Raw genomic sequence first — 24,996 nt, 5'->3', positions numbered from 1 at the left:
ATTCAAGACTAGGATTGAAAACTACTGAGTTCTAACGAACTGATATAATAAATACAATGGTGAGAAACTACTAAGATGGCAGTGGACGGAGTACGTAATCAACGTTTGGCGCCTTGGCACTACCTTTCAAATACATATATAAAAAATATGACTATTAATACTGTACAAAAGTACAGCACCGGATGAATCACATGAACCAGGAAAAGAATGCGACAGATTTACTAACTGATATAAACAAAGGTTTGCTTGTTGAACTTGAAGAAAAAAATGTGAACTTCGAAACGACGCTGAGCATGCGAAGAGAGTACAACTGCTACACCAAAAAAAAAGGAAAGCTTTACATATGAAAGGCGATACATTATCGCCGGTTTTATCGATAGGAAACTGCCGATAAAGCAGTGATAATGTGCTTGATAACAGGCCCTTGTAACTTCCCATAGCAGCCCAGGTTCTGATCCTAACCTAGGCTGCAATGGTTATTCACAAGTACATATTATCAAGCCCATTATCTCCGCTTTATCGGCAGTTTCCTGCCAATAAATGCGATGATAATGTGTCGCCGTTTGTTGACAATATAGACCATTGCTCTTTTTTTTCACCAGTAAACTTAGATGCATATTATCAAGGACAGGTGTTAAAATTATCGCAGTTTTATTGGCAAGAAAAAGCTGATAAAACAGCGATAATGAGCTTCATAATACGGCCTTGTTATTTGCCATAGAACCCCATGTTAGCACCAGAACATACGCTTCTATGGGAATTCATAAGGACGTATTATCAAGCCCACCCTCCCAACATTAATTAAAAAACTCCAGACAATGCACGTACCCGAAGCTGGAAGGTCATTTTACATATCACTGCCCCAGAAAGGTGGCGTTCCCCGCGACGTGTACAGGGAGAGAGACCTCAAAACATTTCTTTTTTTTTTAAAAAGACCCTAGGTGTGCCGCTCACAGAGACTGCGGGGAGTAGGACCGTAACCCCCCCTGCATACTTCAAAATAAAACCAGAGGAGTGCCGTTCCCCAGTGCTCGGGGCACCTTACAAGCCCCCATTACGCAGAAAAATTGCCCCCGTAATTTACCCCCCGGGACCTAATGAATAAAACGGACTTCTACTTTTTTTTTCACCTTTTCCACCACGTACAAGTACTGCACGAGTACCCCGCCATTTTTTATTTAAATAAAAATTGAGCCTAAAGATCCATGTACCACCCCCTGACCAAGACTATAGGCTCAGAATGTTTCTACCCTGCCCCCTTTCCTTATTTCTCAACTTTGTTTTACTGTTTTCTTGTGACTCTGCGCTTCCGACAAACAACATGGCTGCCAATACTTCCTAGTTTGGAGTATTGACAGCCAATCAGCATGCAGCTCCTGCTCGTAATTGTAGGTATTTACATATGCGCACGCTGCGATTTTTCTTTAAAAAAAATAAAATAAAAATAGAGCCTAAACATCCATATACGACCCCCTAAGCAAGCCTAATGGGTCAGAATATCTCTACCCTCCCCCCTTCCCTTATTTCTCAACTTTGTTTTACTGTTTTCTTGTGACTCGGTTCCAGCGAGGCACAAGATGGCCGCCATCACTTCCTGGTTTTGAGTGTTGACACACAGTTTACAGCCAATCAGCATGCAGCTCGCTCTCGTAATTGAACAGATTTCAGTACGCGTACTGAACTCCAACTCTAGATATCGCTATGATTTTACTTGCAATTTTCTCAGAAACTACTGAACGGATTTACACCATTTAACAAAAAGCACAATCTGTGAACAGAACTCTACCTCTCTGCCAAATTTCGTGTAATTCCGTTCAGCCGTTCGGGCTGTAGCCCTGGCTAAAGGTCCCTATGGAAAATTGCATGGGAAAAACACGTTTTGGGACCCCCCTTTTTTCTCAGCCCCCACTTGACGAATCACCCCTAAACTTTCAGGGAAGGAGCAGAACCAAGCAGGCCAATTTTTTAGAGAAATTCACGAAGATTCGTCCACCGGCGCCAAAGTTATCCCAAATAGAATGTTGTGGAATTCCTAGGGAAACTAGGTCCTAACTATAACTACCTACTGGCGACTGCCAGTAGGTAATATATATACCATTAAGTTAAAAAAGCAACACAAGTCAAGGGAGTTACATTCAATCCATAAATATATATTTTTGTTCACAAAAATCCAAAACATGAAGAATTGTGAAACATGTTTCTGTGGGAGTAAAAATATTGCCTTAGTGTAGCTCTAATGGCTGCAGCCATATTTAAGATCAATGTTAACCAATTCTACTAAGTTGTGCTCATCTCTAACATGTAAAGCCTCACTCCATTCCTGGCACAGGATATGTGGAATTCTTGATTATTTTGCTCAGCCCTGAAAATGTACATTTTTATAACAGTTTGAAAGTCGATTCAATTTCCCAAGATTTCAGTTTATGCACCTACACAGCTTCTTTGTTTCAGTTTTGTCACATGATCCTTTATTCCTGCCATGTCTATAAAAACATAATTATTTGTGATCTAATGTTTATGCTCATGGGGTGCCAGGAGATTCCCTAATCCAGTGGTTGTTAACCTTTGGACTTCTGTGGAGCCCCACTTATGCATCACTGTAAAGCGGGCACCCCCACTGAATCATTATTGGAATCCTGGGACCACCACTGAATCATTACTGGAAACCAGGGACCCTTGCTTAGACATTTTAATGATTTGAACCACAAAAAATACAGATACAAGCATTCATCAAATTTTAATGGGAAGGTTGAAGCTTTTATAAATACAAGTGAGGCCACTCATCAGCCACTGTATATTCTGTTTGATGCACTTAAACTGCTCCCACAAATTGATCTGAGGACACAAACTAATTTCAAATTACTTCACATTTACAGATTATTTACATTTCTCAATTTTATATTTCGACTGTGCTTAATTTGAGCCACCACATATCTCCTCTTGTTTATAAAAAATAAAAAATAAACATTATACTACATAGTGATAAAATCATTAAATTTCTTAGGTAACATTTTTCTTCTGACACTCCTCCGAACTATTGGCAGATACACATTGCGTACTTTTTTTGCATTAGTATAAGAATGACTCGTAGATTTGGCCAAACAAGAGATGTCCCACCACTGTCCTTTACTCAACATCACCGCATGGCCTTTAATCTTATCAATACAAACAGGATCCCTGTATTTTGAAGATCCCTTTTGCAACAACAGAGGTTCCTTGACATGCACCCATTCGCCAACAGAAAAAGTCACATCCCTTCTTCTTTTACACTGATCAGAATCTTTTTCACATCTTTTACGATTAAATAGATCACTCGCTGACTTCGCTCTACAAGACTCTTCTGAGACATTGCAACTATCCCCAAGGCTTTGTTTTTCCAAAAAGGATTCAAAGTTGAAACTTACTTTCCTGCCTCTCATCAACTCAAATGGAATAGAACCAGAAATTGAATGAGGTGTGGTCCTATAAGCCCAAACAACATCTCTTACCACAGTTTCACAATCCATTCTGTACTTAACAGCACTCTGGATGCACTCAACCAGAACACGGTTGAATCTTTCAACCTTTCCATTGGCCTGAGGATGATAAAGCGGGGTACGCAAATGTTTCACACCTGTTTTGGCTAAAAATTCCTGCATGCTAGATGAAGTAAATTGAACACCATTATCTGATAACAATTCCTCAGGTGTACCTTCTCCACTAAACACATCTTGCAGAAAATGAATAACTGATCTAGTATTAGGCTCAGACACACCCCTAACTTCCACCCATCTAGAGAGATGATCCAACAACACAATAAAATATTTCATATTATTGGGTAACACATGAAAAGCCCAATAAAATCAATGGCTACTCTTTGCCACACTTGGTCCGGACAAGAAACAGGACCAGGCACAGGGGAACCCGCGGTGAGATGTTTGTCACTATAAGCACATTGTACACATTCTCCGACTAAAACCTCTACTTCTCGATCAATGCTGGGCCACCAAAAATCATTGCAAATTTTACGCTTAGTGGCAGTCATACCTAAATGACCCAAATGAGCAGTTTCAAGAATTTTGAGTCGAAAACATTTTGGAGGAATTAATCTCCCACCCCTGACCAGTAAATTATTCTCAATTGAAAGTGTATCAGCTATTTTGCAATATGGCTGTAAATCCACAATAATGGATTTTTCTTTGGGCCAACCAGTAACAACCAATTCCATGACCTTTTTCAGTTCATCCGATTTTAATGCATCCAAAACATTGATACCTTTAAAGGCTACATACACCTTGCCATGTATAGTTTTGGTCTCAAATTTGATTTTGGCCCAGAAAAATCCACTCAATTCGATTCTGCTCCCTTCAAATGCAGTAGTAATAACATCAGGGGGTAATAAGACCTTGTCGGACCAAGACTCTTTGTGTTTGTTGATAGAAATATTGGTAATTCTAGCTCCCGAATCAATAAGTAGTGGAATGCCACAACCAACAATTTCAAAGTGTACTAAAGGATCATTTATCTTTTCACTGGACTGAACGTTGTTGATTTCAACACAATCAACACATAACAAAATTTCTTCAACTTTCTTCTCAACAATGGCTTGATCATCTTGCCCACAGCACTCTTGAACATATCTTATAGGAAATCGTTTGCCACCTCTGCACACTATACCAAAATGTCTGATATTTTTACACTTAAAACACTCTTGTGAAACTGCGGAACAGTTCTTAAAATTAGACACATGGGAAGGTGATCCACATCTAAATCATTGTATTCTAGGTAAACTTCGTGCATAGATGTTGATTCTACCACCTCTGAAAATAGAGTTACCAGAGTTTGCACTTTTAGAATTGTAAAAATTGGATTTGGTGTCTGAATTAACAACAACTATGCCAGTAGAAGGCTTGGGATTCTCCAACTGTATAGCATCAAGTTGTGAACTCTCAATGCTTTTCGCTATATCAATAGCTTCATCTAAAGATGGAATTTTGCGAGACAAAAGTTTTTGTTGAATTTTCTTTGAATAACATCTGGAAACAATTTGGTCTCTAATAAGTTGAGATGTGAAATTCTCAAAATCACAATAACCAGCCAACACTATAAGAGCAGTAACATATGAATCAATGGATCATTAGGGGCTTGAACCCGTGTGAAAAATGTGTGCCTATTAACTACTAAATTGATTTTGCTTTCAAAGTAAGTGCTTAGTTGTTTTACCGCTATTTGAAATTCATTATTGTCTCCACTATCACTGCCAGTGTACTGAGGTAAATGATCAAACACGGTTTGTCCCTCCTCACCTAGATAATAATACAAAAGACTGCGTTTTCTATCCGGTTTAAACTTCAAACCATCAATTGCACCTAGATATGCATTAAAAGATCTGTACCATAACCTCCATTTCAAAGGAGGTTCACCTGGATCTTGTAAAAATGGGTTAGGAGTAGTAACAGTCTGCATAATGACACTGAAATAAATAAATTAGCAAGAAGAAGAAAATGTGAAATATAAAATGGAAAAATAATCAAGAAAAGAGGAGGCCAAGACAAAAAGAGAAAGAACAAAAAAATAAATGGAAGAAAGAAATGATTTTTAAATAAAATCCAATAGAAACATAACATGCATTCCCATGACTAATAAAGTTATTCTCTTCGTTTTTTATGCAATAACAACAAGTGTTCACATGGAGTGCTGTGAAACAGAAACACAATGTACACCACTGCAGGAAACCACAGTAGAATTCGATGGAAGGAATTGCACCACAGTAGAACTCGATCGAAGGAAGTGCTCAGGAAAACATCCAAAGTCATCAGAAAGATGTAGTGTGTCTGTGAAGAATGCTTCAAGAAGTGGGGATTATAAATCAGTGTGAAGTAGAGCAATCAACAGGCGATGAAACAGGTGAGTCAATACATACAATATTTAAAAGCACAAATCTCGAATCTGGCGCTGTGTTACTGAGAAGCTAGATAACAAAGCAGGAAGAGACTGTTTAAAAATAAAAATGATTTAAGTTGAAGGCACCGTGAGCCAAAACCCACTCCAGTGGTGCGGAAGCGAAAACAATTGATCCGTAGCAGATGGCACCGCGAACAACCATACGCTTGAGGGTATGCGGAGATAGAAAGCGTCAGAGTTGGAACACCAATAGTCGCGAGCAAGGGAAGGCTCAAGCGAATGCGGCGCGAGAGGTAGCGTGCACACGGGAAGAAAAATAAATAAATTGACCTATTATTTGTATTGAAATGGAAACAAAAAAGACATCCAAACCGGAACTCTGGGCCCTCAGTAAAAAAAAAATTAATACCTGGAGCAGTGAAAGTTTCTGGAGTTAAAATGAAGCAGCTTGAGGTATTCACACGCAAAGAAGCATCTCCATAAAGTAGTCAAGGTGAACAGAACGACCCCAAGCTTGTCACCAATTGTAAAGATTGGACAAGGACAAATGGGAAGTCTTTTCTTGAAGTTTATTGAGCTCGAAGTAACAGTCCTGAGGGCCCAGGATATCATCTTCAACTTTCATGTATAGCAAATACAAACAAAGATAGAACTACTATGACATAGGTCACAGAACCAATGAAAGACTTGATTCTAACCTCCAACATATAATAGAGGGAACAATAAGAAACATAAATGAAATGAAGAAGAAAGAGAATGCACAACACCACAAGAATCTACTTGTTTTATTTCCTCTGAATGTTCAATGTACTAATTGTCATAAGAATACTCTGTTTTGTTGCCTCTCTTTTGTGTTCTAATTATTTAATTAATGCCCAATTGATAGCTGGCCATCAGAGGTGGGCAACAGTGTTTCAAATTGTAGTTAATAACACATATGGTAGTTGTGTAAACGGGTCCCTAGCTGCCAATACTTGTTCAAATTCCCTTCTAGACACTGCTTACCTCACCAAGTTGAGTCGTTTTCCAATCACAGGGCCTAATTCACAGAATGAACTTAAGACTCAATCCTAAACTTACTACTATTTTGGTATTCACAGAATGCACTTACTACTTTTGGCATTCACAGAATGAACTTACTACTTTTGGTATTCACAGAAGTTAGGATTTTGTCCTAAGTTAGTCTTAAGACAGACTTAAGACAAAATACTAACTTAAGTCTGTCTTAAGTCTGTCTTAAGTTTGTCTTAAGTTTGTCTTAAGACAAAATCCTAACTTCTGTGAATACCAAAAGTAGTAAGTTCATTCTGTGAATGCCAAAAGTAGTAAGTGCATTCTGTGAATACCAAAATAGTAGTAAGTTTAGGATTGAGTCTTAAGGTCTTTCTGTAAATCGGGCCCATAGTCATTACTTAACCCCTAAGCATAAGCCCATCCCCCTTTCCGTCTGCTCTGAATGAACAATTCGCAAATAACAGACCTTAAGGTGTATGATGCCGAATACCAACTTCAGCTTTTCAGCTGATCTGGGAATAACTTTTATAGACCAGAAAATCCTTCTCAGACAATATTGGATGACACTGAAAGTTTTCCAATTGGGAGAAAGTGACAGGTGTTTGTCATTACTGGCCTTTTCAGTGGTCTCATACATATAATCTATGCATGTAAATGAGTACAACAAATTTGGAGTGCAAACCCCAAGAGAATCTCCTTAGTTTTGGCAGTCCAAGTATTAATCTCTAAAACTTGGATTACCCTGGACGATGAAAATCAAAGGGACTCAAGAACCCTCAGAGACTATTCTTATGGAAAGCATTCATGACTGTGTGAGAAGGCAAGATGGCGTCTGTGTGAGCGGTCGCTGTGGCTGTGCTCGGCGGTCTGGGTGTTCTGTGTCTCAAATACCTCCTATAGACTTAGACTAAGGTTTCATAATACGCAGACCTTCAACCGGTCGGTTTAAAGCCTAAAGTCTGAAGCCGGCTACTCTAAAGCCTAAAATCTGAAGTCTGAAACTTGAAGCCTGAGGTCTGCGGTTGAAAATCTGCAATCTGCAATCTGCGAAAAAAAAACAAGATTCCGATAAGCTACTGTTATCCTACCCTATCCTCTCCTCGATATGGCGCAGTATTTCAATACGGGGTAAGGTAAGGTAGCTACTCCGCTATTCCATTATCCCGTTCTTTTGACATGAACAATTGCAACTTATTACTCTTTCTCCTTCTGTCTCCCGTCTTCTTTAACCTTTAAAAAGACTTTAAGCACTAATCTGCAACCTTCAATCTCCCGACCTCCCGACTTCAAGTATTTAGCATTCTGCATTTAAGGCATGTTTTAAGGTCACCTCGCTTCATCTGTCTGTCGCCTGCTGTGTGTGCCGCTTGTGCTTGTTCTTGCGCCCGGACGGCGCTGACACCGAAAACTGAAAACCGACGCCTATGCCTCGTGCTCCCGTGCAGTTTGGTTCCGACATCTTCTCCTCCGTCTCTCCTGCTCTCTCTCTCTGCTCTCGGGCGTCATCTGCGAACCCGAGGGCAGGCTTGAAATCTCACGTGCGCTGCGTGTCCCGCTGCGTGCTCCACGTCTCTTGTTTCTGGTTGCCGGGGAGATAGGAAAGCCTCCGACAATTGGCAGCGAGGCAGTGAGGAGCAGGATAGCCGGGGGGAATAGAGGGGAGACCGGAAAAGGTCGGAAAATCATATCATCAGACAGATCTAAATTGAAGAAAGGGAGGTGCAATCCTGGCAAATCTAAAAATCTAAAAAAACAAACTGACATTGGCACCAAAATAGTAGTAAGTTTAGGATTGAGTCTTAAGGTCATTCTGTAAATCGGGCACATAGTCATTACTTAACCCCTAAGCAGAAGCCCATCCCCCTTTCCGTCTGCTCTGAATGAACAATTCGCAAATAACAGACCTTAAGGTGTATGATGCCGAATACCAACTTCAGCTTTTCAGCTGATCTGGGAATAACTTCTTCCCCTGCTGGGTTTAATTCAGTAATTAATTTTACATTATTTGCCTTATGTGATGAATTAACAGTAAAAAGGTAAATCCTCAAGCTCTCTCTGTCTGATCTTACGCATACTATTCTAGTAAACTATCTGAGGAAATGCAATGGAAATGGAAAAAATGGAGAAAAAGATGGTGAAAACGCACTGAATAATCATAATATTTGCCTTTGGAGTGTCCTAGAAGGATATCTTAGGAAATCATCTCCAATATCTCCGACATCTGATATGGAAATAACCGTCGAAACAGATAGTATAGACGGAGGGGGAGAGCAGTCCGCACAAAAAGAACAGAGGGATCAAAAAGAACAAAAAAAAACAGAAAATACAAACATCAACAATTCAACTCAACAATATGGCCCTCAACAAGGTGAGAGGCGATGGGGTTGGAGTTGGAGTTATCTCCTCACAAGAAGAGAGTCCTTGTCTAGATGCTCAAAATCTGTCGAATGAAGAGATCCAAGAGGATGAGGCTGAGGCCGAGGAGCCATCAAATATGAGTAGAACTAACAGACACAAAGGCCCTGAAACTAGAGGAGCCAGAGCAAATGAAAGAGATACCACTAAGAATGAATCCCAAGAGAAAGGAAAAGAGAAAGAAAAAGAGAAAACAAAGACTAAAGACAAAAACTCAGAAAAAAAATTACAAAAAGAAAAGGAAAAAACAAGACGTAAGGGGAATGAGAAAGAGAGAGAAAAAGAAAAACAAAAAGAAATGGAGCGGATGATTGGTGATAAGAGGGAGACGGGGGTAGAAAAAGAGGTGGACGAGGAAAGTGCCAAACTGGAAGTACTGGTTAAAAAAGCACAAAGATTACAGACGATAAAAAACTTAAAAGCTACAGCTAAGAACACTGGTCTTCCGGGGACCTCGCAGCCTCGAATATCGAACATTTTTAGCCCCCGACCTAAAGAGCTTTCAAGCAATGCATCAACAAATGAACTATTGCTGGAACAAGAACAGAGCCTACATCAAACTAGGAAACCAGATGATAGTTGCAATGATGCTCAAAAAATATCTTCAAATAAAACTAGCTCCAGTATGAATCATACTCTCATTACAGGAGATGGAAAAATACATGATGATCCAAAAACTGGGAGCGAAGAGTTAAGACCACTCCTGGAATCTGATACAAAGTTAACCAATCAAGGTGATTTGCTGGATCAAAAGAAGTCTAAACAGAAAATAGAGTATTTACAACCAGCGAAGCCGATGCAACGTTCTTTAGCTGGGAAAGACTCACACTTAGCAAATTTATCAATCTCCGACGAAGACTCGGAATCCGAAATATATGAAACAGGCATGTCTATCTCCAGTGACTTGAGCGAAATAAGCGACTCAAGTGAATTAAGTCCTGATGAGCAAAGAGAGTCAGCACCTCTAGAAATTACGGGCTCTAGTGACTCAAGACTAATTACTGAAAAAAGCCTCAGTGGGAAAAAAAGGAGCGGGATTGGAAAGAAATGGATAAAACATAAAAGGGGTGATAAAAGAAATTTGTTTAACGAAGAGACCACAGACCCTGGTAACAATACCGATCACGGCAAAACCAAATCCAATCGTATCCGAAAAAGCCCAATGAATAAACTATCGGGAGAAACCTCGAGTCAAAAAACAACAGAACCCTCATTGAGCGAGGTGCTTAATTCTATAAAAAACTTCCATGACGATGTTAAAAAAGACAGCCTAAAAAAAACGCATGGCACTTGAAAAGTTACAAGCTGCTGTGAAAAAATTTGCCAATATCTGTTCTGAAATGTCGGAGAGAATGGTCATGGTTGAAACTCGCACTGAGAACCTTGAAACGGATGTTATGAAACTCCCAAAAAATGAAAAAGAGCAAGATGGAATCATAAAGGATCTAATGGTCAAAGTAGAAGATCATGAAAATAGATCTAGAAGGAACAATCTAAGGTTCCTCCGAATTCCAGAGAAATTTGAGGGAGATGATGCCAGAGGGGCAATGATTACCATTCTTAAAGAATCATTCCCGGAACTGGAAGCTTGGGATATGGCAAAGGAGATACAAAGGGCTCATCGCTTCCCCTTAACTCTCTCAAAACACTCCAACAGGCAAAACCAATATCCCAGAGCAATGTTAGTTTACTTTGGTAACTTTCTCCTCCGAGAAACAATTCATGATCTTGCAAGACCAACCACACAGAGAGAACACAAGGGATTCAAGTTCTTCGCGAGACCGGATTTTGCTCACTCTACAGTGGAGCGTAGATGGAAAATGCGCCAACTATTTGATCCATTTGAAAAACTTGGAGCGAAAGTATTCTTGCAAAATCCATCACGCTTGAAAATCATATATAAGGGCTCAACAAGAAGCTTCAACAGTGAAATACAAGCGGAGGATTATCTTCGAGAAATTACAGAGACCATTCCACGAAATTCAGGAAAATAATATAAATCTTAAATCAGGACATGTAAGAGGATATGATAAACTGAATTATCTATCCCACCTCTTATTCAAGTAAAAAATTCGAGACATTATGGAAAATTAGCTTATCGGTTGAACAGGCTGGAAAATAAGCCTACCTAACTGTGATAACTGAAATGTTATTAAATTTGCTAGACCTTAGTTTATTTGAGACATGATAAATATGTCATATACATCAATAAACCAGCCCATCCCGCTGGGCTCGCTTACATTGATGTCACACCCCTGGTCGCAACGAGATCAGGTAACCTTCAAAGATGGTGGTGGGTGGGGGGTGGGCAAGAGGGGGGGTGGTCGGGCAGAAGGGGCAGTAAATGGACAAATTCATCAACGAATTGAAAGAAAAGCATCACTATATCGACACAAAGAAATGGATTGATAGATGGGTCCACTAAAAATATTATCATTAAATATATGTGGTTTAAATGACATCAAAAAGAGACAAATGGTGGCAGTAGGCCTACAGACTATTGGTGCTAACATCGTATGTTTACAGGAAACCCATATTGAAGGGTCACAATCACAAATGTTAGATTCACTAGGATATAATCTGATTGGTGCAACTACACAAGGTATGCGGGCAAGAGGGGTAGCACTTTTAGCCAAAGGAAGAGGGTTTAATTTTATTAGAACTAAATCCGATAAATTGGGAAGATGGGTGATCACAGAATTTCATTCAGATCAATTTTCATCAATGACCATCTGTACAATCTATGGGAGTAATAACGATGACCCCTTGGTAATCAATAATGTTTCTAACAAACTAACTAACTGGCCGCTACCTCTTATAATCTGTGGTGATCTTAATATAAATCTTTCTTATGACTGGTCAATAAAAGATGACTGGCATTATCATGGACGGAAATCAAAAGTTTTTAAAGCAATCAAGGAACTATGTATCACCAACGGGTTAATTGATGCGTGGCAGATTTCAACAGAAATTTCGATGATCCAGGGTATACATACTACTCTAATCCACACCATACACATGCAAGACTGGATTACTTCTTGATTTCTAGTTCAATTAAAACCTCCTCCAAAGTAGAAAAGCTACCCCGTATTATGTCGGATCATAATCCTTTGATACTCACAGTGCAGACAACATCTCTAACACAGACACCACAAGTTTGGACATTTGAGAGGTCTTTGCTCCTCGAGAGTGAATATTGCACACACATGAGAAGCTGGATTTCAAACTTCTTACTGGATAATAACGGTAGCACAACGATAGCTTTCGTCATGGAAGCCTTAAAAGCAGGTATTAGGGGTGAAACTATACAATACTCACTCAGGACTAATAAGTGTGCAAAAGAAACATTAAGACTTTTACAAGAAACCTTAAAGAGGGTGGAGGAAGATCTTATAAGGGTAACAAGAAGCTCTTATACCACAGAAGAGATAACTAATGCACAAACTCAGGTTGCAATAGCTAAGGCGGCAATCACAAATATATATATCAATAAGGGAGTAAAAAAAGCTACTGTTCACCGGGAAAAAAATTACGAGGTCAGTGAATCAGTTGGTCAACAATTAGCAATTCGGATGAGACAACAGACTACACAAAATGTAATACAGGAAATCCAAGACCCTATAATTGGCAGACTATCTGCCTCAGAGAAGATCCGAGAAGCATTCTGGCGTTTTTACAGTGCTCTCTATACTGAAGAGGGAGAAATAGACCAAGAGAAAATTACTGAATATTTAGATACAGATACCTGTGACAAACTCAACCCTGAAGACCAGCTAATCTTGGAAAAGACCCCCGACATTGAAGAAATAAGAAAAACGATAAAAGATCTCTCCCGCGGGAAGGCAACTGGAGTAGATGCTATTCCTCTTGAATTTTACATAGTATTTCTGGATCAACTACAAGAAATCTTGTTGAATTTATGCTTGCATTTATTTAGAGGAGGGCAACCCCCCAACTCATGGTCTATGGCAAAAATCGTGATATTCCCTAAGAAAAATAAACCCCCAGACCAGATGGGCTCTTATCGACCCATCACATTAATAAATGTAGATTCTAAAATCTACTCCAAACTACTTGCCAACCGTATCTCATCAATAATTCATAAAGTTACATCCAAATTTCAGCATGGCTTTATCCCTGGGAGAGACACTACCAATCATACACGGAGGGTAATTAGCTTATTTGATCATACCCAGGTGGCAGGAGACCCGATGGCATTAATACTACCCGATGCAGAGAAAGCTTTTGATCGGGTCTCCTGGCCATTCCTGTGGCAGGCGATGTCCAGGGTCGGTTTCAACCAGGCCTTAATACAGGCCATACAAAAACTTTACATTAATCCTCAGGCTACGGTGATGGTTAACGGAGATAATTCAAAAAAACTAAAAATCTCGAGAGGAACTAGGCAGGGATGCCCCTGCTTCCCGCTGCTGTTTACTCTTTATATTGACCCATTTATCAGGAGATTGCAAAATAATAGGAACATAACTGCCATTTTGACAAATAATTATTCAACAAAAATTCTCGCTTACGCAGACGATATCGCGATCGTTACTGCTAATCCAAACCAAGCTATGCCAATTATTGAGCAGGAGGCTTTAAGTTTTGGCAAAATTTCAGGCTATGCTCTTAATCGAGGGAAAACTCAAATAATCATCAACAACAAATGTGTTATAACAGATCCACACATAACAAGCTCATCCACCTATCTAGGGGTTACAATGACATCTGAATTAGAGAATCTAGTTGACCTAAACTTAAAACCTATATTAAATAAAATGCAAAAAGATCTCCGCCGTACCAATAATCTACATCTCTCTTTGATTGGACGGGTCAATGCTTTAAAAATGGTTTATTTTCCAAAACTCTTGTATATATTCAGAGCCATCAATCTAGAAATCTCAGACCAGTGGTTTAAAAGAATGGAACACATAGTCGTGGATTTTATCTGGTCATATACACAGCCCCGTCGCGCGTATAAACTGATGACACTTCCTAAAGAAAGAGGAGGATTATCCCTTCCAAACCTTAGGCTATAATATTGGGCAACAGTCTTGTTATATAACCATGAGCTTTTTCTTCTCGACGGAACAGGGACATCTGGGGATAAAGACGCTCCTACAATTCATCAAATAATATTAGGTGCAGAAGCACCGGCTATCTTTGGAGATATCTCTTCGATAGTTACCATAAAAAAGTAAGATTAAAAACACTTATAGCAGCGTTTAAAGTTTGGAAATCTGTTAGAAAAACGATCGGTTTGGGACGATTATCTTTCTATACACCTATACAAAATAATCCTCTCTTACCAGACATATTTAAAGATTCCTATATCGATAGATGGATCATAGCCGGAATTACTCATATAGGATGTTTCTTTTCCTCAGAAGGGCTATATTCTTTTGAATTTTTGAAAGACAAATATCATTTGGAATGGAGAGATTTCTCCAAATAAGAGACTTTCTATCACGACGAGTGAGGGGAGAGGACACTATGATTAAAAATACTTTAGCTGAAATTCTCACCCGCTATCAGGAAAAAATACGAATTGGGGCGCTATACCAGATATTATTGATACATTTATCGGATGACAGGCAGAAGATTATTCAGAAATGGCAAAATAAATTTATAATCTCCACAGAAGAATTTGAATATGCATATGGGCTATCGCAAACTACACTTATGTCAACTAAACTGCAAACACAATTTTATAAAATTTGTTTTTTTATGTACTATACTCCAGATAGAATCGCCAAATGGGGTAGTGGGAAAGGAACATGCTGTTTTCGATGTAACTTAAAAGATGCGGACTGTATTCATATTTTTTGATCTTGTCCATCTTTAACTCTTCTCAAATCAAAAATCGAACATTTCCTCTCATTGATTCTTAAAACCGCTGTTACTTTATCTGATCAAACAGTTGTTTTGGGTCTAACAAATTGTACTAATCAGAATTTTGGTCATGAACTGATCTTTATCTCAATGGCCGTATTAAGAATCTGTATAGCATCAGCTTGGCTAGATCCTATTGCCCCCTCATACCAACAGTGGTTTTCAAGATTGTTAGCAATTTTTAATCTAGAAATGGCAATATATAAAACTAAAGGTAGGAAACATAGAATAAAAGGCTTAAAAATGTGGTTACCCTTAATAGAATGGTCTGAATCCTAGTGACTTATATAATGATAACCTGGCTGCAATTGTCTAGTCTTAATGTGTACCTATTCAATCCAACGTTTATTGTCCTTGAATAATCATGTGTTAATTCATATACTTACTTTTTTCTTTCATTATGCATATATGCTTTTGAAATTCTATTTGTTTCACATTTAACATGCCCGATCGGAGGGGGGGGGGGTGTAGTCTTATGTGTTGTATTGTCTTTTTTCTGTAAAAAATCCAATAAATTTTTATTTTTTTTTTAAAAAGGAAAGCATTCATGATTGCAAAGAGGATTATTTTGTGAATATGGAAGAGCAGCAAGATCCCTAAAGAGAATAAATGGATTACTGAATTTTGCGCCCAATCATCACTTGAAAAGCTTTTATAAACATTGGGAAAGGCTATGTATTAAAGAACCTATGGAAACTGTTTCTTGAACATTATATATACTGAATGTCACATTGCAGTATGTTCATCTAGCCACCCCCTTTTTGCCTTCTAGTTGCCTTTTCATTTTTCTTGTGTACTCCCCTACATTCATCTTGTACCCATTTTTCTGTATCAGATGATAAAAGAGTTCTACGAATTATAATATATCTGATATATGCTATAACCTCCTTATTACTGTTGCATACCGTAGTCTAGCTATGGAATATATTACTACAAATGACATCTTTCATAATTTAGATTTTTGGAAAATTGATATTAAAAGTTAAAAAGAAATAAAAAAGGCCCTGATCTATTTAAAGCCCCTGCATAAGTGATTCAATTTTGTTCTGTTTTAATTGCAAAACTACTATTTATGGCCTATAAAGCCAATAAAATGAAACTGTCACACTTGCCATAATACAGTACCAATAAGAGGTGCTACATGAAGTGATCCAATCTCCCCAAAAGAAGGTCAGAAATACCGTCCGAGTTGCATATGTGGAATGGAATTCTCGGAATGATATCACAAGAAACATATAAATGAAGAAAGGTAACCTCAGAAAGTCGAGATTGCCAATGAGGAAAAGACTGATAGTTCTGATGAAGGAAACCCACCTGGCTGCCTGCTGAAAGAGGAAGGGCTGGCTATTACCTCTGATACTTCATATTAGGTACGTTGGGATTTCTGGGACTGAGTTGTAAAGCCATTTTGGAATCGCAGATCTTGCGAATTGCAAAATCCCAAGGTTTTCAACTGATTTTTTGGGCTTTGGCGACCCATTTAATTCGGACGGGAGGTGAGAGGGGTGAACTCCTCCTAATTGCAATTCAGTGTAGAACTGCAGCCACAAACCATCGATCATTTACCAAAACATCAAAGGTGGTAGTAATTGATCAGCACTAAAGTGGAAGGCGTTCACTGGGTCACTTTCAATTTGTGAATGGTGTCGTTAATTTTGGACTGGGGGAGGTGGGGAGTAGAGGGGGGCAGGAAGTTGTCCAGGTGACACAAGTGCCTGCTCCCCCAATGTGGTTTTAAATAACAGCACTGGCTCCTTTATATACAGAGGATATTTTGAAGAAAAGAGATTTCCAATTTAGGAATGCAAAGACATGGATTGTGGTCTGGCACCATCCCTGCACTTGTAACTAATCACAGGTGTCTATAAATAGTGACCTCCCTACTTAATATTTAGTAGGCAGATCAGCCTGCAACAAACAGGTGGGTCACTATTTTAAACAAGCATTGGCATAGCCAATAGGTCTCGCCTTTGGGACCCATTGGCTTTGGAAATTGCTTTTGGTCTGAAAATATGCTTCCAACACAAACAGCAAACCAAAGCCACGTAATGCACAGCTGTGCACATCAACAGAGAGAAACAGCTGGTAAAATTATTTGGGACACACATCAGAGCTAGGTAGACTCTATCCTATGCAATCTGTTAATAAACAATATGTATAATCTATTCTAATCTTGCTGTCACTGTCCAGTTTGATGCGCCCTTAAACCGTATGAAACACTACCAAATGCAGTATCAACAGATATGTTTAAACCCTCATTGATAATCCCAGAATTTTCAAAGGCCAGCCAGATGTCAAAAGAACTGCAGGACCAAACAGCATTGCCATACTAATGCACATAAGACATTAATAATCTTCTAAAATACAAATTGTGTGTGGTCTACTAACGATCTACCCTGTAGAAAATGTTCCCTTTTAACCTCCACATCACTTCTTCTTTGTTCCTTGGGAAAGTAACTGTTCATGTAAATGGGTGTTGGATGCACCCTTCACTAGTGGTGTTTCCAACATCGTGGGCATTGTATTCAAACCAAGCATGTAGTTTACTATGTAATGAGACCATGCCTATGACTGGCTTTTACAAATTATCACAAAACACAGATTCTCGGTAAGAGATCAGTCATGCTGAAAAAAAAGTATGCAGATTTATTTTAAAATATTGGGGGTGATTGCTGTTTGCATTTTAGGGATTAAAGTTTAAAAATAACGTTTTGGGCTAAGAAGTCACAGTTAAACAGGAACATCCTAAAACACTCAAGACTTTCTGCCCTAGGAATAAGATAGGGACTAGCTTCTAACTGCTCGGGTTCGCAACTTCGCACTAGTTTATGAGGGTTAGCCTGCCAGACCAGCACATCTGCTACTAGTGACTAAAGGGGAAAAGAAACAGAAGTGCTACATGGGGGTGGGGGCTCATAGACATCCTAGAGGAGGGTCCTGGAGAGTAGGTGGCAGAACTAGATAAAGTGAATAGGTTACACACGGGAAAAGGAGCGGCTGAGGCTTGTTTGTGTGCGGTGGTCCAGGCTAGTCTTGGGTTGGGGCAGTTCGGGTCTGCTTGCCAAGGCCCCAGCCTCGTAGGCTGGAGGACTGCAGGATGCAGCCCGGAGGCACTGTGTATAAGATGAGAGTGATTCAATATCAAGCTAGGGATTGTTGAACTAAATCACTAGTCTTAAGGGGGCCGTGGCAACTGTGTCGTCCACCCCGAGAGCATGGTCTCGACATGCTGCTTTCAACAAACAGCAGTAGATAAACAACGTGGAGGAGGCGGGGCATCCACGCTGAGGCTAGTGAAGTAGTAAGAGGACTGGTCACGCCCTGACTGCAGGCCCCGAAGTCCATCTCAGATTCATTCTTTGAAAGGGTTGTGACCCGAACGTCCTTAGATCACCGAGCCCTAAAGGCGAAAGGCTTGGACTTACCTCTGCACAAGAGCCTTCATCTTGTTTACGCACGGAGCGTTAAAAAAAAGGCTGTCGACCTAAGATACGCTTGTAGTCTTACGTCTATGTCTGGTACTGTGACAAGGGGGGCGTAGCGGATGCAAGCTGCATGTAGGGTGCGTCACTCTTCTTCCTTCCTCTTGGTGAGCCGAGGGTTGTAGCTACATGCTCAGCTGGTAAGTGGAATAATTTCTGCCCAGTCAGGGGTCTCCTGCTACTTAAAGAGCCGATCACTCTCTTACTACAGGCCCATCGAGGGCTGGAACGGTCGGTAGACTGTTCAAGAAGCTCGCGCTGCAGCAGGGGGAGGTGCCTCCGCGCCTCGCGCGACAGCTAGGGGCAGGAGGGGAGCCTGCGCGATTCACTTGCAGGAGCGATAATTGCTACCATATGGTGGCGCTCGCTCCCACAAGTGAATCTCCACACGTGCACGCGCTGCCATTGAAGGCAATGGAATGCATGCACGGTTGTGGGGAGAAAAGCTGATCGATGACATGAGGTCCTCTCGTATGCAGCGCATGCGCGCTGCGTAGGAGAGACCTAAAAATGGTTGCATAAGGTTAGTGTCAAATTTACAATCACTTTTTGCGACAAGTCTTTCAATGCGTCTGGCCCATCATGTGATGTTGGCTAAAGTAACGCAACCTTGCAAGACTTGTGAGAAATGGCACACTATTAATCCCAGGAACACAGTTTAGTCCGAGAACATCGGTTTGTGTGGAAGGGTATCTTGTGGCTCGTCATCTTGTATGAGAAAAAGATACATTCATGACACCTTAAATTTGACTACTTAGCAAAATACTCTAGATTTGGGCTTAGAAAATGGCGACTATAAAGAAAGTGGTAAGAACCATTGGTAAACAGGACAGTCTGTCTTTTATTTCATTGATAACCTCCACGCTACCTGGCTCAGCACGTAGGGAAGGTCTCTCCGCGACACCTTCACAGGGTCTTTAGTTTCTGCCAGGAACTGGAGCTCGGTATCATTGAGGCCGACATGCACTTTGCCGTGCAAAACTCCCACAGTGGCCGGCATTGACCCATTCTGCCGAACTATCTCCTCCACTTCTCTGGCCATCCTGGAAGATAAAAACTATGGATGAGTTTGTCGGCAAACAACTCAATTCATGATGTGTACCCTAATAACCTCTCTATAGGTTGAAACTTCTGCTCCCATTCTACATGCTAGAAAGAGCATGAATCTTGACTGGGCTTGGGTAGACCACTGTAGATGCAAGCATGGTGCAGAACTGGATGACAAGGCTCAACCTGCACCGGCTCAGCCCCAGGACGTCAAGAACACCAGGACCTGTTCGAAAACTGCAAGTACCTGATTACTAAACCCATGGCAGATTGGTAAGCGTTCAGTGCGGAGCCACCAGATCCTTATCCATGGAAGATTTTCAGGACAACCACTGTACAGTTCATTGATTTATAATAGTTCATTGATTCCTAATTTACAAGAATTAAGTAAACGTAATCTGTGTGGATATCCTAAAAATGTGCAAGGACCGTACCTCAGATATCACTATGAACAATGTTATGATGACAAAAAAAATTAGTACATTCATTTGTAGTACATTTGATTCACAAACTAATCAAACATTAAAAAGAGATATAACAAAGACCTTTAAAAAACTGAGAGGCTAAAAGATGTAAAGCTACCCAAATAAGAGACATTTAGAACAATGTAGAAAGAAAACAAGTATAGAAATAATGCATAAAACGAACACATTAAATTAGTAAACATGAGTAAATGAGCAAAAAGTAGATCAGAATATTGGTAATGACAAACTGGGCCCAGAAAACACCTAAAGCACATCTCAATTAGATTTCAAAGCATATACTCAATTATTAAAATCTGATATGTTCAAGGAAGAGACCCTCCATGTTGGAAAGCACCGGACAAGGGACATCAAAATGAGAATATTTAAATGTAAAAAATCTAGTTGCACACACTCGTCAACAAAAGGGACCTTAAAAAAATCTAGAAGTATTATTTACAATGAAACAAAGAAGAGTAATTGCTAAGAAACCATTTTGTTTCAAATAAAATAAAGTACACAGCGGAACAGAAGATAAAGAGGTCTCTCAAGTGTAATATACTTGTGATAACCGTGTTATTGGTTCTATGGTTATACTCTCTCAGAGATGGACATTTTAAACCTTTAAGTGGTCGGGGTGTTGTTTAGCTTAGGTGCTTTCTAATGCACCAGAGAAGACCTCTCTGAAGTCTTGTGGCAGACCTGGAGGCTTGTTATCAATTAAATTCCAGTATATTTTCAGCATAATAGAATGATATATCTTCCATCTTTACCCAGCGGTACAATCACGTTATCTGTTGCTGCCCATTCCAGCATTTGCTAACTCCCTCCCCCAACAAAGTAGTAAAGTTGCATTCGTAAATCCTATAGAGATCCCCAGTTGCTCCCTACCGGATATTGTGTGGATAGGGCATGCCGTGTGTCACGATGGTGCTCTCCAGGGCTACCACCGGCTTCCCATCATCAAGAGCTTCCTGGACGCAAGGATCAATCCTGAGGACAGCATCTGAGGGGGTCAAAAAAAGGTACATAAATGTTATCAAGAGTCCATGAAAATCCTAAGACGCAGCCTCTTTGGCTTGATCTCTGCGTGGTCAGGGTTTCTGCAATGAAGCGTTAATTATGAGTGATTTCTAGTAAAATAAATACCTTAGTTCTCCTTTTGGTTGACAGATGATTTTGTGGATCTTGCCTTTAGGTCATTTTGTCTTCTAGCTTTTGATCACTTCTATGGTAGGGGTTGGGTTTATTATTTATTTTATTTTACGGAGTTTTATGTAGCACGAACCCGACCCACAACGGATATCAGAGCATTTTACATATCACCAGTTGCGTTACATGAGGACACATTCATTCTTTGTTAGGCACGGGGAGATTAACTGATTTGCCCAGAATCACAGGATGTTCAGCGTCGTTGCCAAGACTTGAATCCAGTTCCCCAGATTCGCGGATGACCGCCCTAGCTGTTAGGCCAACTGATAGCAATGTGTTCAGGAAGTTGTCAGTCTCCTTCTACCTCACCCTACTATTCTGCCTCTAAACAGTAAATGTATGGGCTTGCTAGTGGCATACCTCCTTCATCATCTTAGTGTACGCCATCTTGGAGCGCTCGGTTATCAGCAGTAAGGTTTGCAAAAACAACAGTAGCTTTCCGGGGTAAGTGTGCTAACATTCATCGCCCTTCCGCTGGTAGATCTACAACTCATTCCAAATATTTTTAATAGTAGTGTCTGGAGACTGCCATTGTTGCACAACCATAATATTCACAGCTAACAAAATATGTAGGAGTAATAAGCCAATATTAGTGCACCATGAGGAAGAATTAATCTAGTCTTTAGCACAGTATGGAAGAAAAGGGAGGAACATCGCAGTGTTTACGCATTTTGGGGCCTTTACAGTTGGACCCTGTTCTCAATACCCAGAGGGCCTTTTTACTGATTTTACGAACCCTCCCCGTGACAACCTTGTGAAGAGACAAAGAGCATTAAATATAGGGGAAAAAAATAATTACCATCCTACAAGCCCCTGTGCGACTGTGTGTGATCCTTGTCCTGAAATGTGTTACGGTGTTCCTATCTGAGCCTTCCATCTTATATGCCATGCATGGCTTAGGAACTTGGCCACTCCGCAAGCAAAAAGTGGTCTAGAGTCAGATCTCAAGATGCGCTAGGCAACCCAATGGTTAAGTGTGCCCAGTTGCTGGCAGATCAGTTTGAGCCATTTCGTCCACGGTTTGGCGTAGGTCAGGCAAGCAAACATAACATGGGCAACACATTCCATCGGGTCTTTGCAGCATGGGAATACTGTTCGTGTTAAGTTGTATGGGTGCCAGATAGCTATTACCTCACAAACAGGAAGTGTGCCAAACCTAAAATGGATGTCTAGCATCCTGTCCCGAGGGACCTGGATTATATCTAGCTAGGGCTCCAGGTGTCTAGTCTGTTTGTGAAGATGGAATTCTACGGTTAGTCTCCCCAAATTAGGCTTACTAGATTCTTGCTGATCCACCCATTCCTAGTACTATCGTTTGAGCACATCTTTCCTTGGTGGATCCTGCTTGGCCCACTCGACTTGAAACCTATTGCTGACATCAGTTTTCTAGCATTGCTGATCCAGCCTGCCCTATTGCTTGTGTCCATCCGGATAACCTCGGATAAGGCTTCCATATAGGGTAGGAGCTCTGGGGTCCGCCTAATGCAGGCCCAAAAGAGCTGCGGGCGAAGCCTTGCTATATCACCAATGGAGCGCCTACCCATGTCAAGCATTAGGGGAGTGGGCAGAATGTTTTGGGGCAACATCACTAAATCCCTTAGGAATTTATGCTTGGATCTGCAGAGATTGTGGATCTTGTCGAAACCCCACAGCTCTGCTCCGTACAGAGCTGTTCTAACTGCTTTTGGGTCATCTCTGGCTCCTTTTTTAGAAATTAGGACCACCTCTGCACCCTTCCAATACCCGAGGACTGGGGCACCGCTAGCTATTACATGTGACAAAAAGTAGATGTAGCGGGCCCAGTTTGGAATATCAGCTATGAATAGGTTCCCCGGGATGCCATCTGGCCCTGCAGCTTTGGACGGCACTATTCAACCTATTGCAATCTCTATTTCTCCCAAGGTAAAAAATCATCATCCACAGGAAGACTGTGGAAATCATTCGCTTCCGCTACGGGCATATCCCCAGAGGTTGTTGTACACTTAAAAAATATATATTTATTACAAAAATGCTCTAATTCTGCCCTATAACTCACTTATTGAATCTTCCGTTACTTAATTAACTGAATTTTAATATGTCAGTCAGTCAGAACATCTTTATTCGGATCCAATCATAACCATAAAAACACAATATATAAAACATTACAGTAATTAATAATATAAAATACGATAGACATATATTTAAAAGATAAAATACGAATATATGTATATCAGAAAGTGGCTAGTGCGTGGGCAGTCGACAAACAATGAATACAATTAATAAAATAGAGCAGTTGACAAATTTCATGGGGGTCAGGGAACCAGCATTGACCTACGGGCCCTTATAGCCCTTATAAGAAAAGTGCCTGTGCGAAAAATCAACATTGTCTAGGTCTAACATGTGACGATATGCTTGCTCCAGGCTAATTGGTCTTCGCTTGTTAAAGTATGGGTAAAGCAGCTGTTTAGAGCATATACAGTAATATTTACAAAGAAATATAAAGTGCATGGTGGTTTCCTCACTCCGATCGTCACACAGACACAAAATTTGATTTCCATTTTTATTGAAGACTAATGGGAAAAAGAGTACAAATCTAATTATACCTGCCCTGAATCGCAACAGGATACTCCTTTCCCAGCGACTCATTGGGAGGGTCAGATACAGGTGAAGCGGAAGACTATACTGTTCTATAGCCAAGTAGTTGTACACCATGGTTTTTCTGGACTCCACCACTAACCGCTCGTTATTATAAAGTTGATTATGTTGATAAAGAGCGTCCCGAATTTCCTTTTTTGGGACTGATACGACCAGAGTGGGATCCAGGAAAAGACTTTCTCTATTTATGCTATGCAAACTAGAAGTGACACAGCTTAGCCATGGAATTTCGAGGCCTTTGTCGCACTGGAGACAATCCTTTATAATCTGTTGTGTCAGAAGTGCTGGCTCGTTCTTCCACAATGAGACCCACATAAGTGCCGGGCGTGCTCGAATAAAATCAATTATAAAATCAATGTTAAGCTCCTTGTGACATATGTATTGGGGAGTAGAGATAGGGGTGCACAGCAATTTCCTGCAGAACCTATTATCTTCTAGCTGGATTGCTGAACAATTAGCAATTCCCCAAATCTCTGCGCCGTATGTTGCCACCCCTTTTGTACCAGTATGTTGCCACCGGGGCACATTGTAATTTATATATTTTCTGGATTGCTGCGAGGGCACCCATGGTCTTAGGGCGAGGTAAACTTAAAATAGAATTGGGGGCCTTTGAGAACTTGCTCCTGGCGTGAGCGATATGCTCGCTCCAGGAGCCGTTCGCAGCAAAGGCCAACCCTAGATAAACAAAAGATTTTACAGAGGTCAGTTTTTGACCGTCTATTGTTAAGGATCCCATGTCGCGCTTCCCAGGCCCACTGCTCATAAGAAAAGATTTTTTTAAATGTACCCGGAGGTCTAATTCCTTCATGTAATGATTAAAACTTTGGATAAGAAGACGCAGGGAATTAGGGGTACGACCTATCAGAACCGCGTCATCCGCATAGAGAAGTACCGGGATGGGCTCTTTTCCAACATATGGGACATCTTTGGTAGCCATTTTCAGGGAAGAATTGAGC

The 24,996-nt window shown here is 40.4% G+C and overlaps 1 protein-coding gene across 1 annotated transcript in view; it reads right to left on the bottom strand.

Moving 5' to 3' along the window:
• Positions 1-24,996, bottom strand: part of LOC144769367 (uncharacterized) — a 235,124-nt gene that overhangs the window by 126,099 nt on the left and 84,029 nt on the right. Inside the window, exons 3-4 of the mRNA XM_078653424.1 lie at positions 21,086-21,200; positions 19,555-19,729 (exon numbers count right to left, since the gene is read on the bottom strand). Of these exons, the coding sequence (XP_078509550.1) occupies positions 19,555-19,729; positions 21,086-21,200 (290 nt within the window). The remainder of the gene's footprint in view (positions 1-19,554; positions 19,730-21,085; positions 21,201-24,996) is intronic.

This window comes from Lissotriton helveticus, chromosome 1_1 (assembly GCF_964261635.1).
Source record: "Lissotriton helveticus chromosome 1_1, aLisHel1.1, whole genome shotgun sequence".
NCBI lineage: Eukaryota > Metazoa > Chordata > Amphibia > Caudata > Salamandridae > Lissotriton > Lissotriton helveticus.
This window is presented reverse-complemented; position numbering and strand designations above follow the sequence as displayed.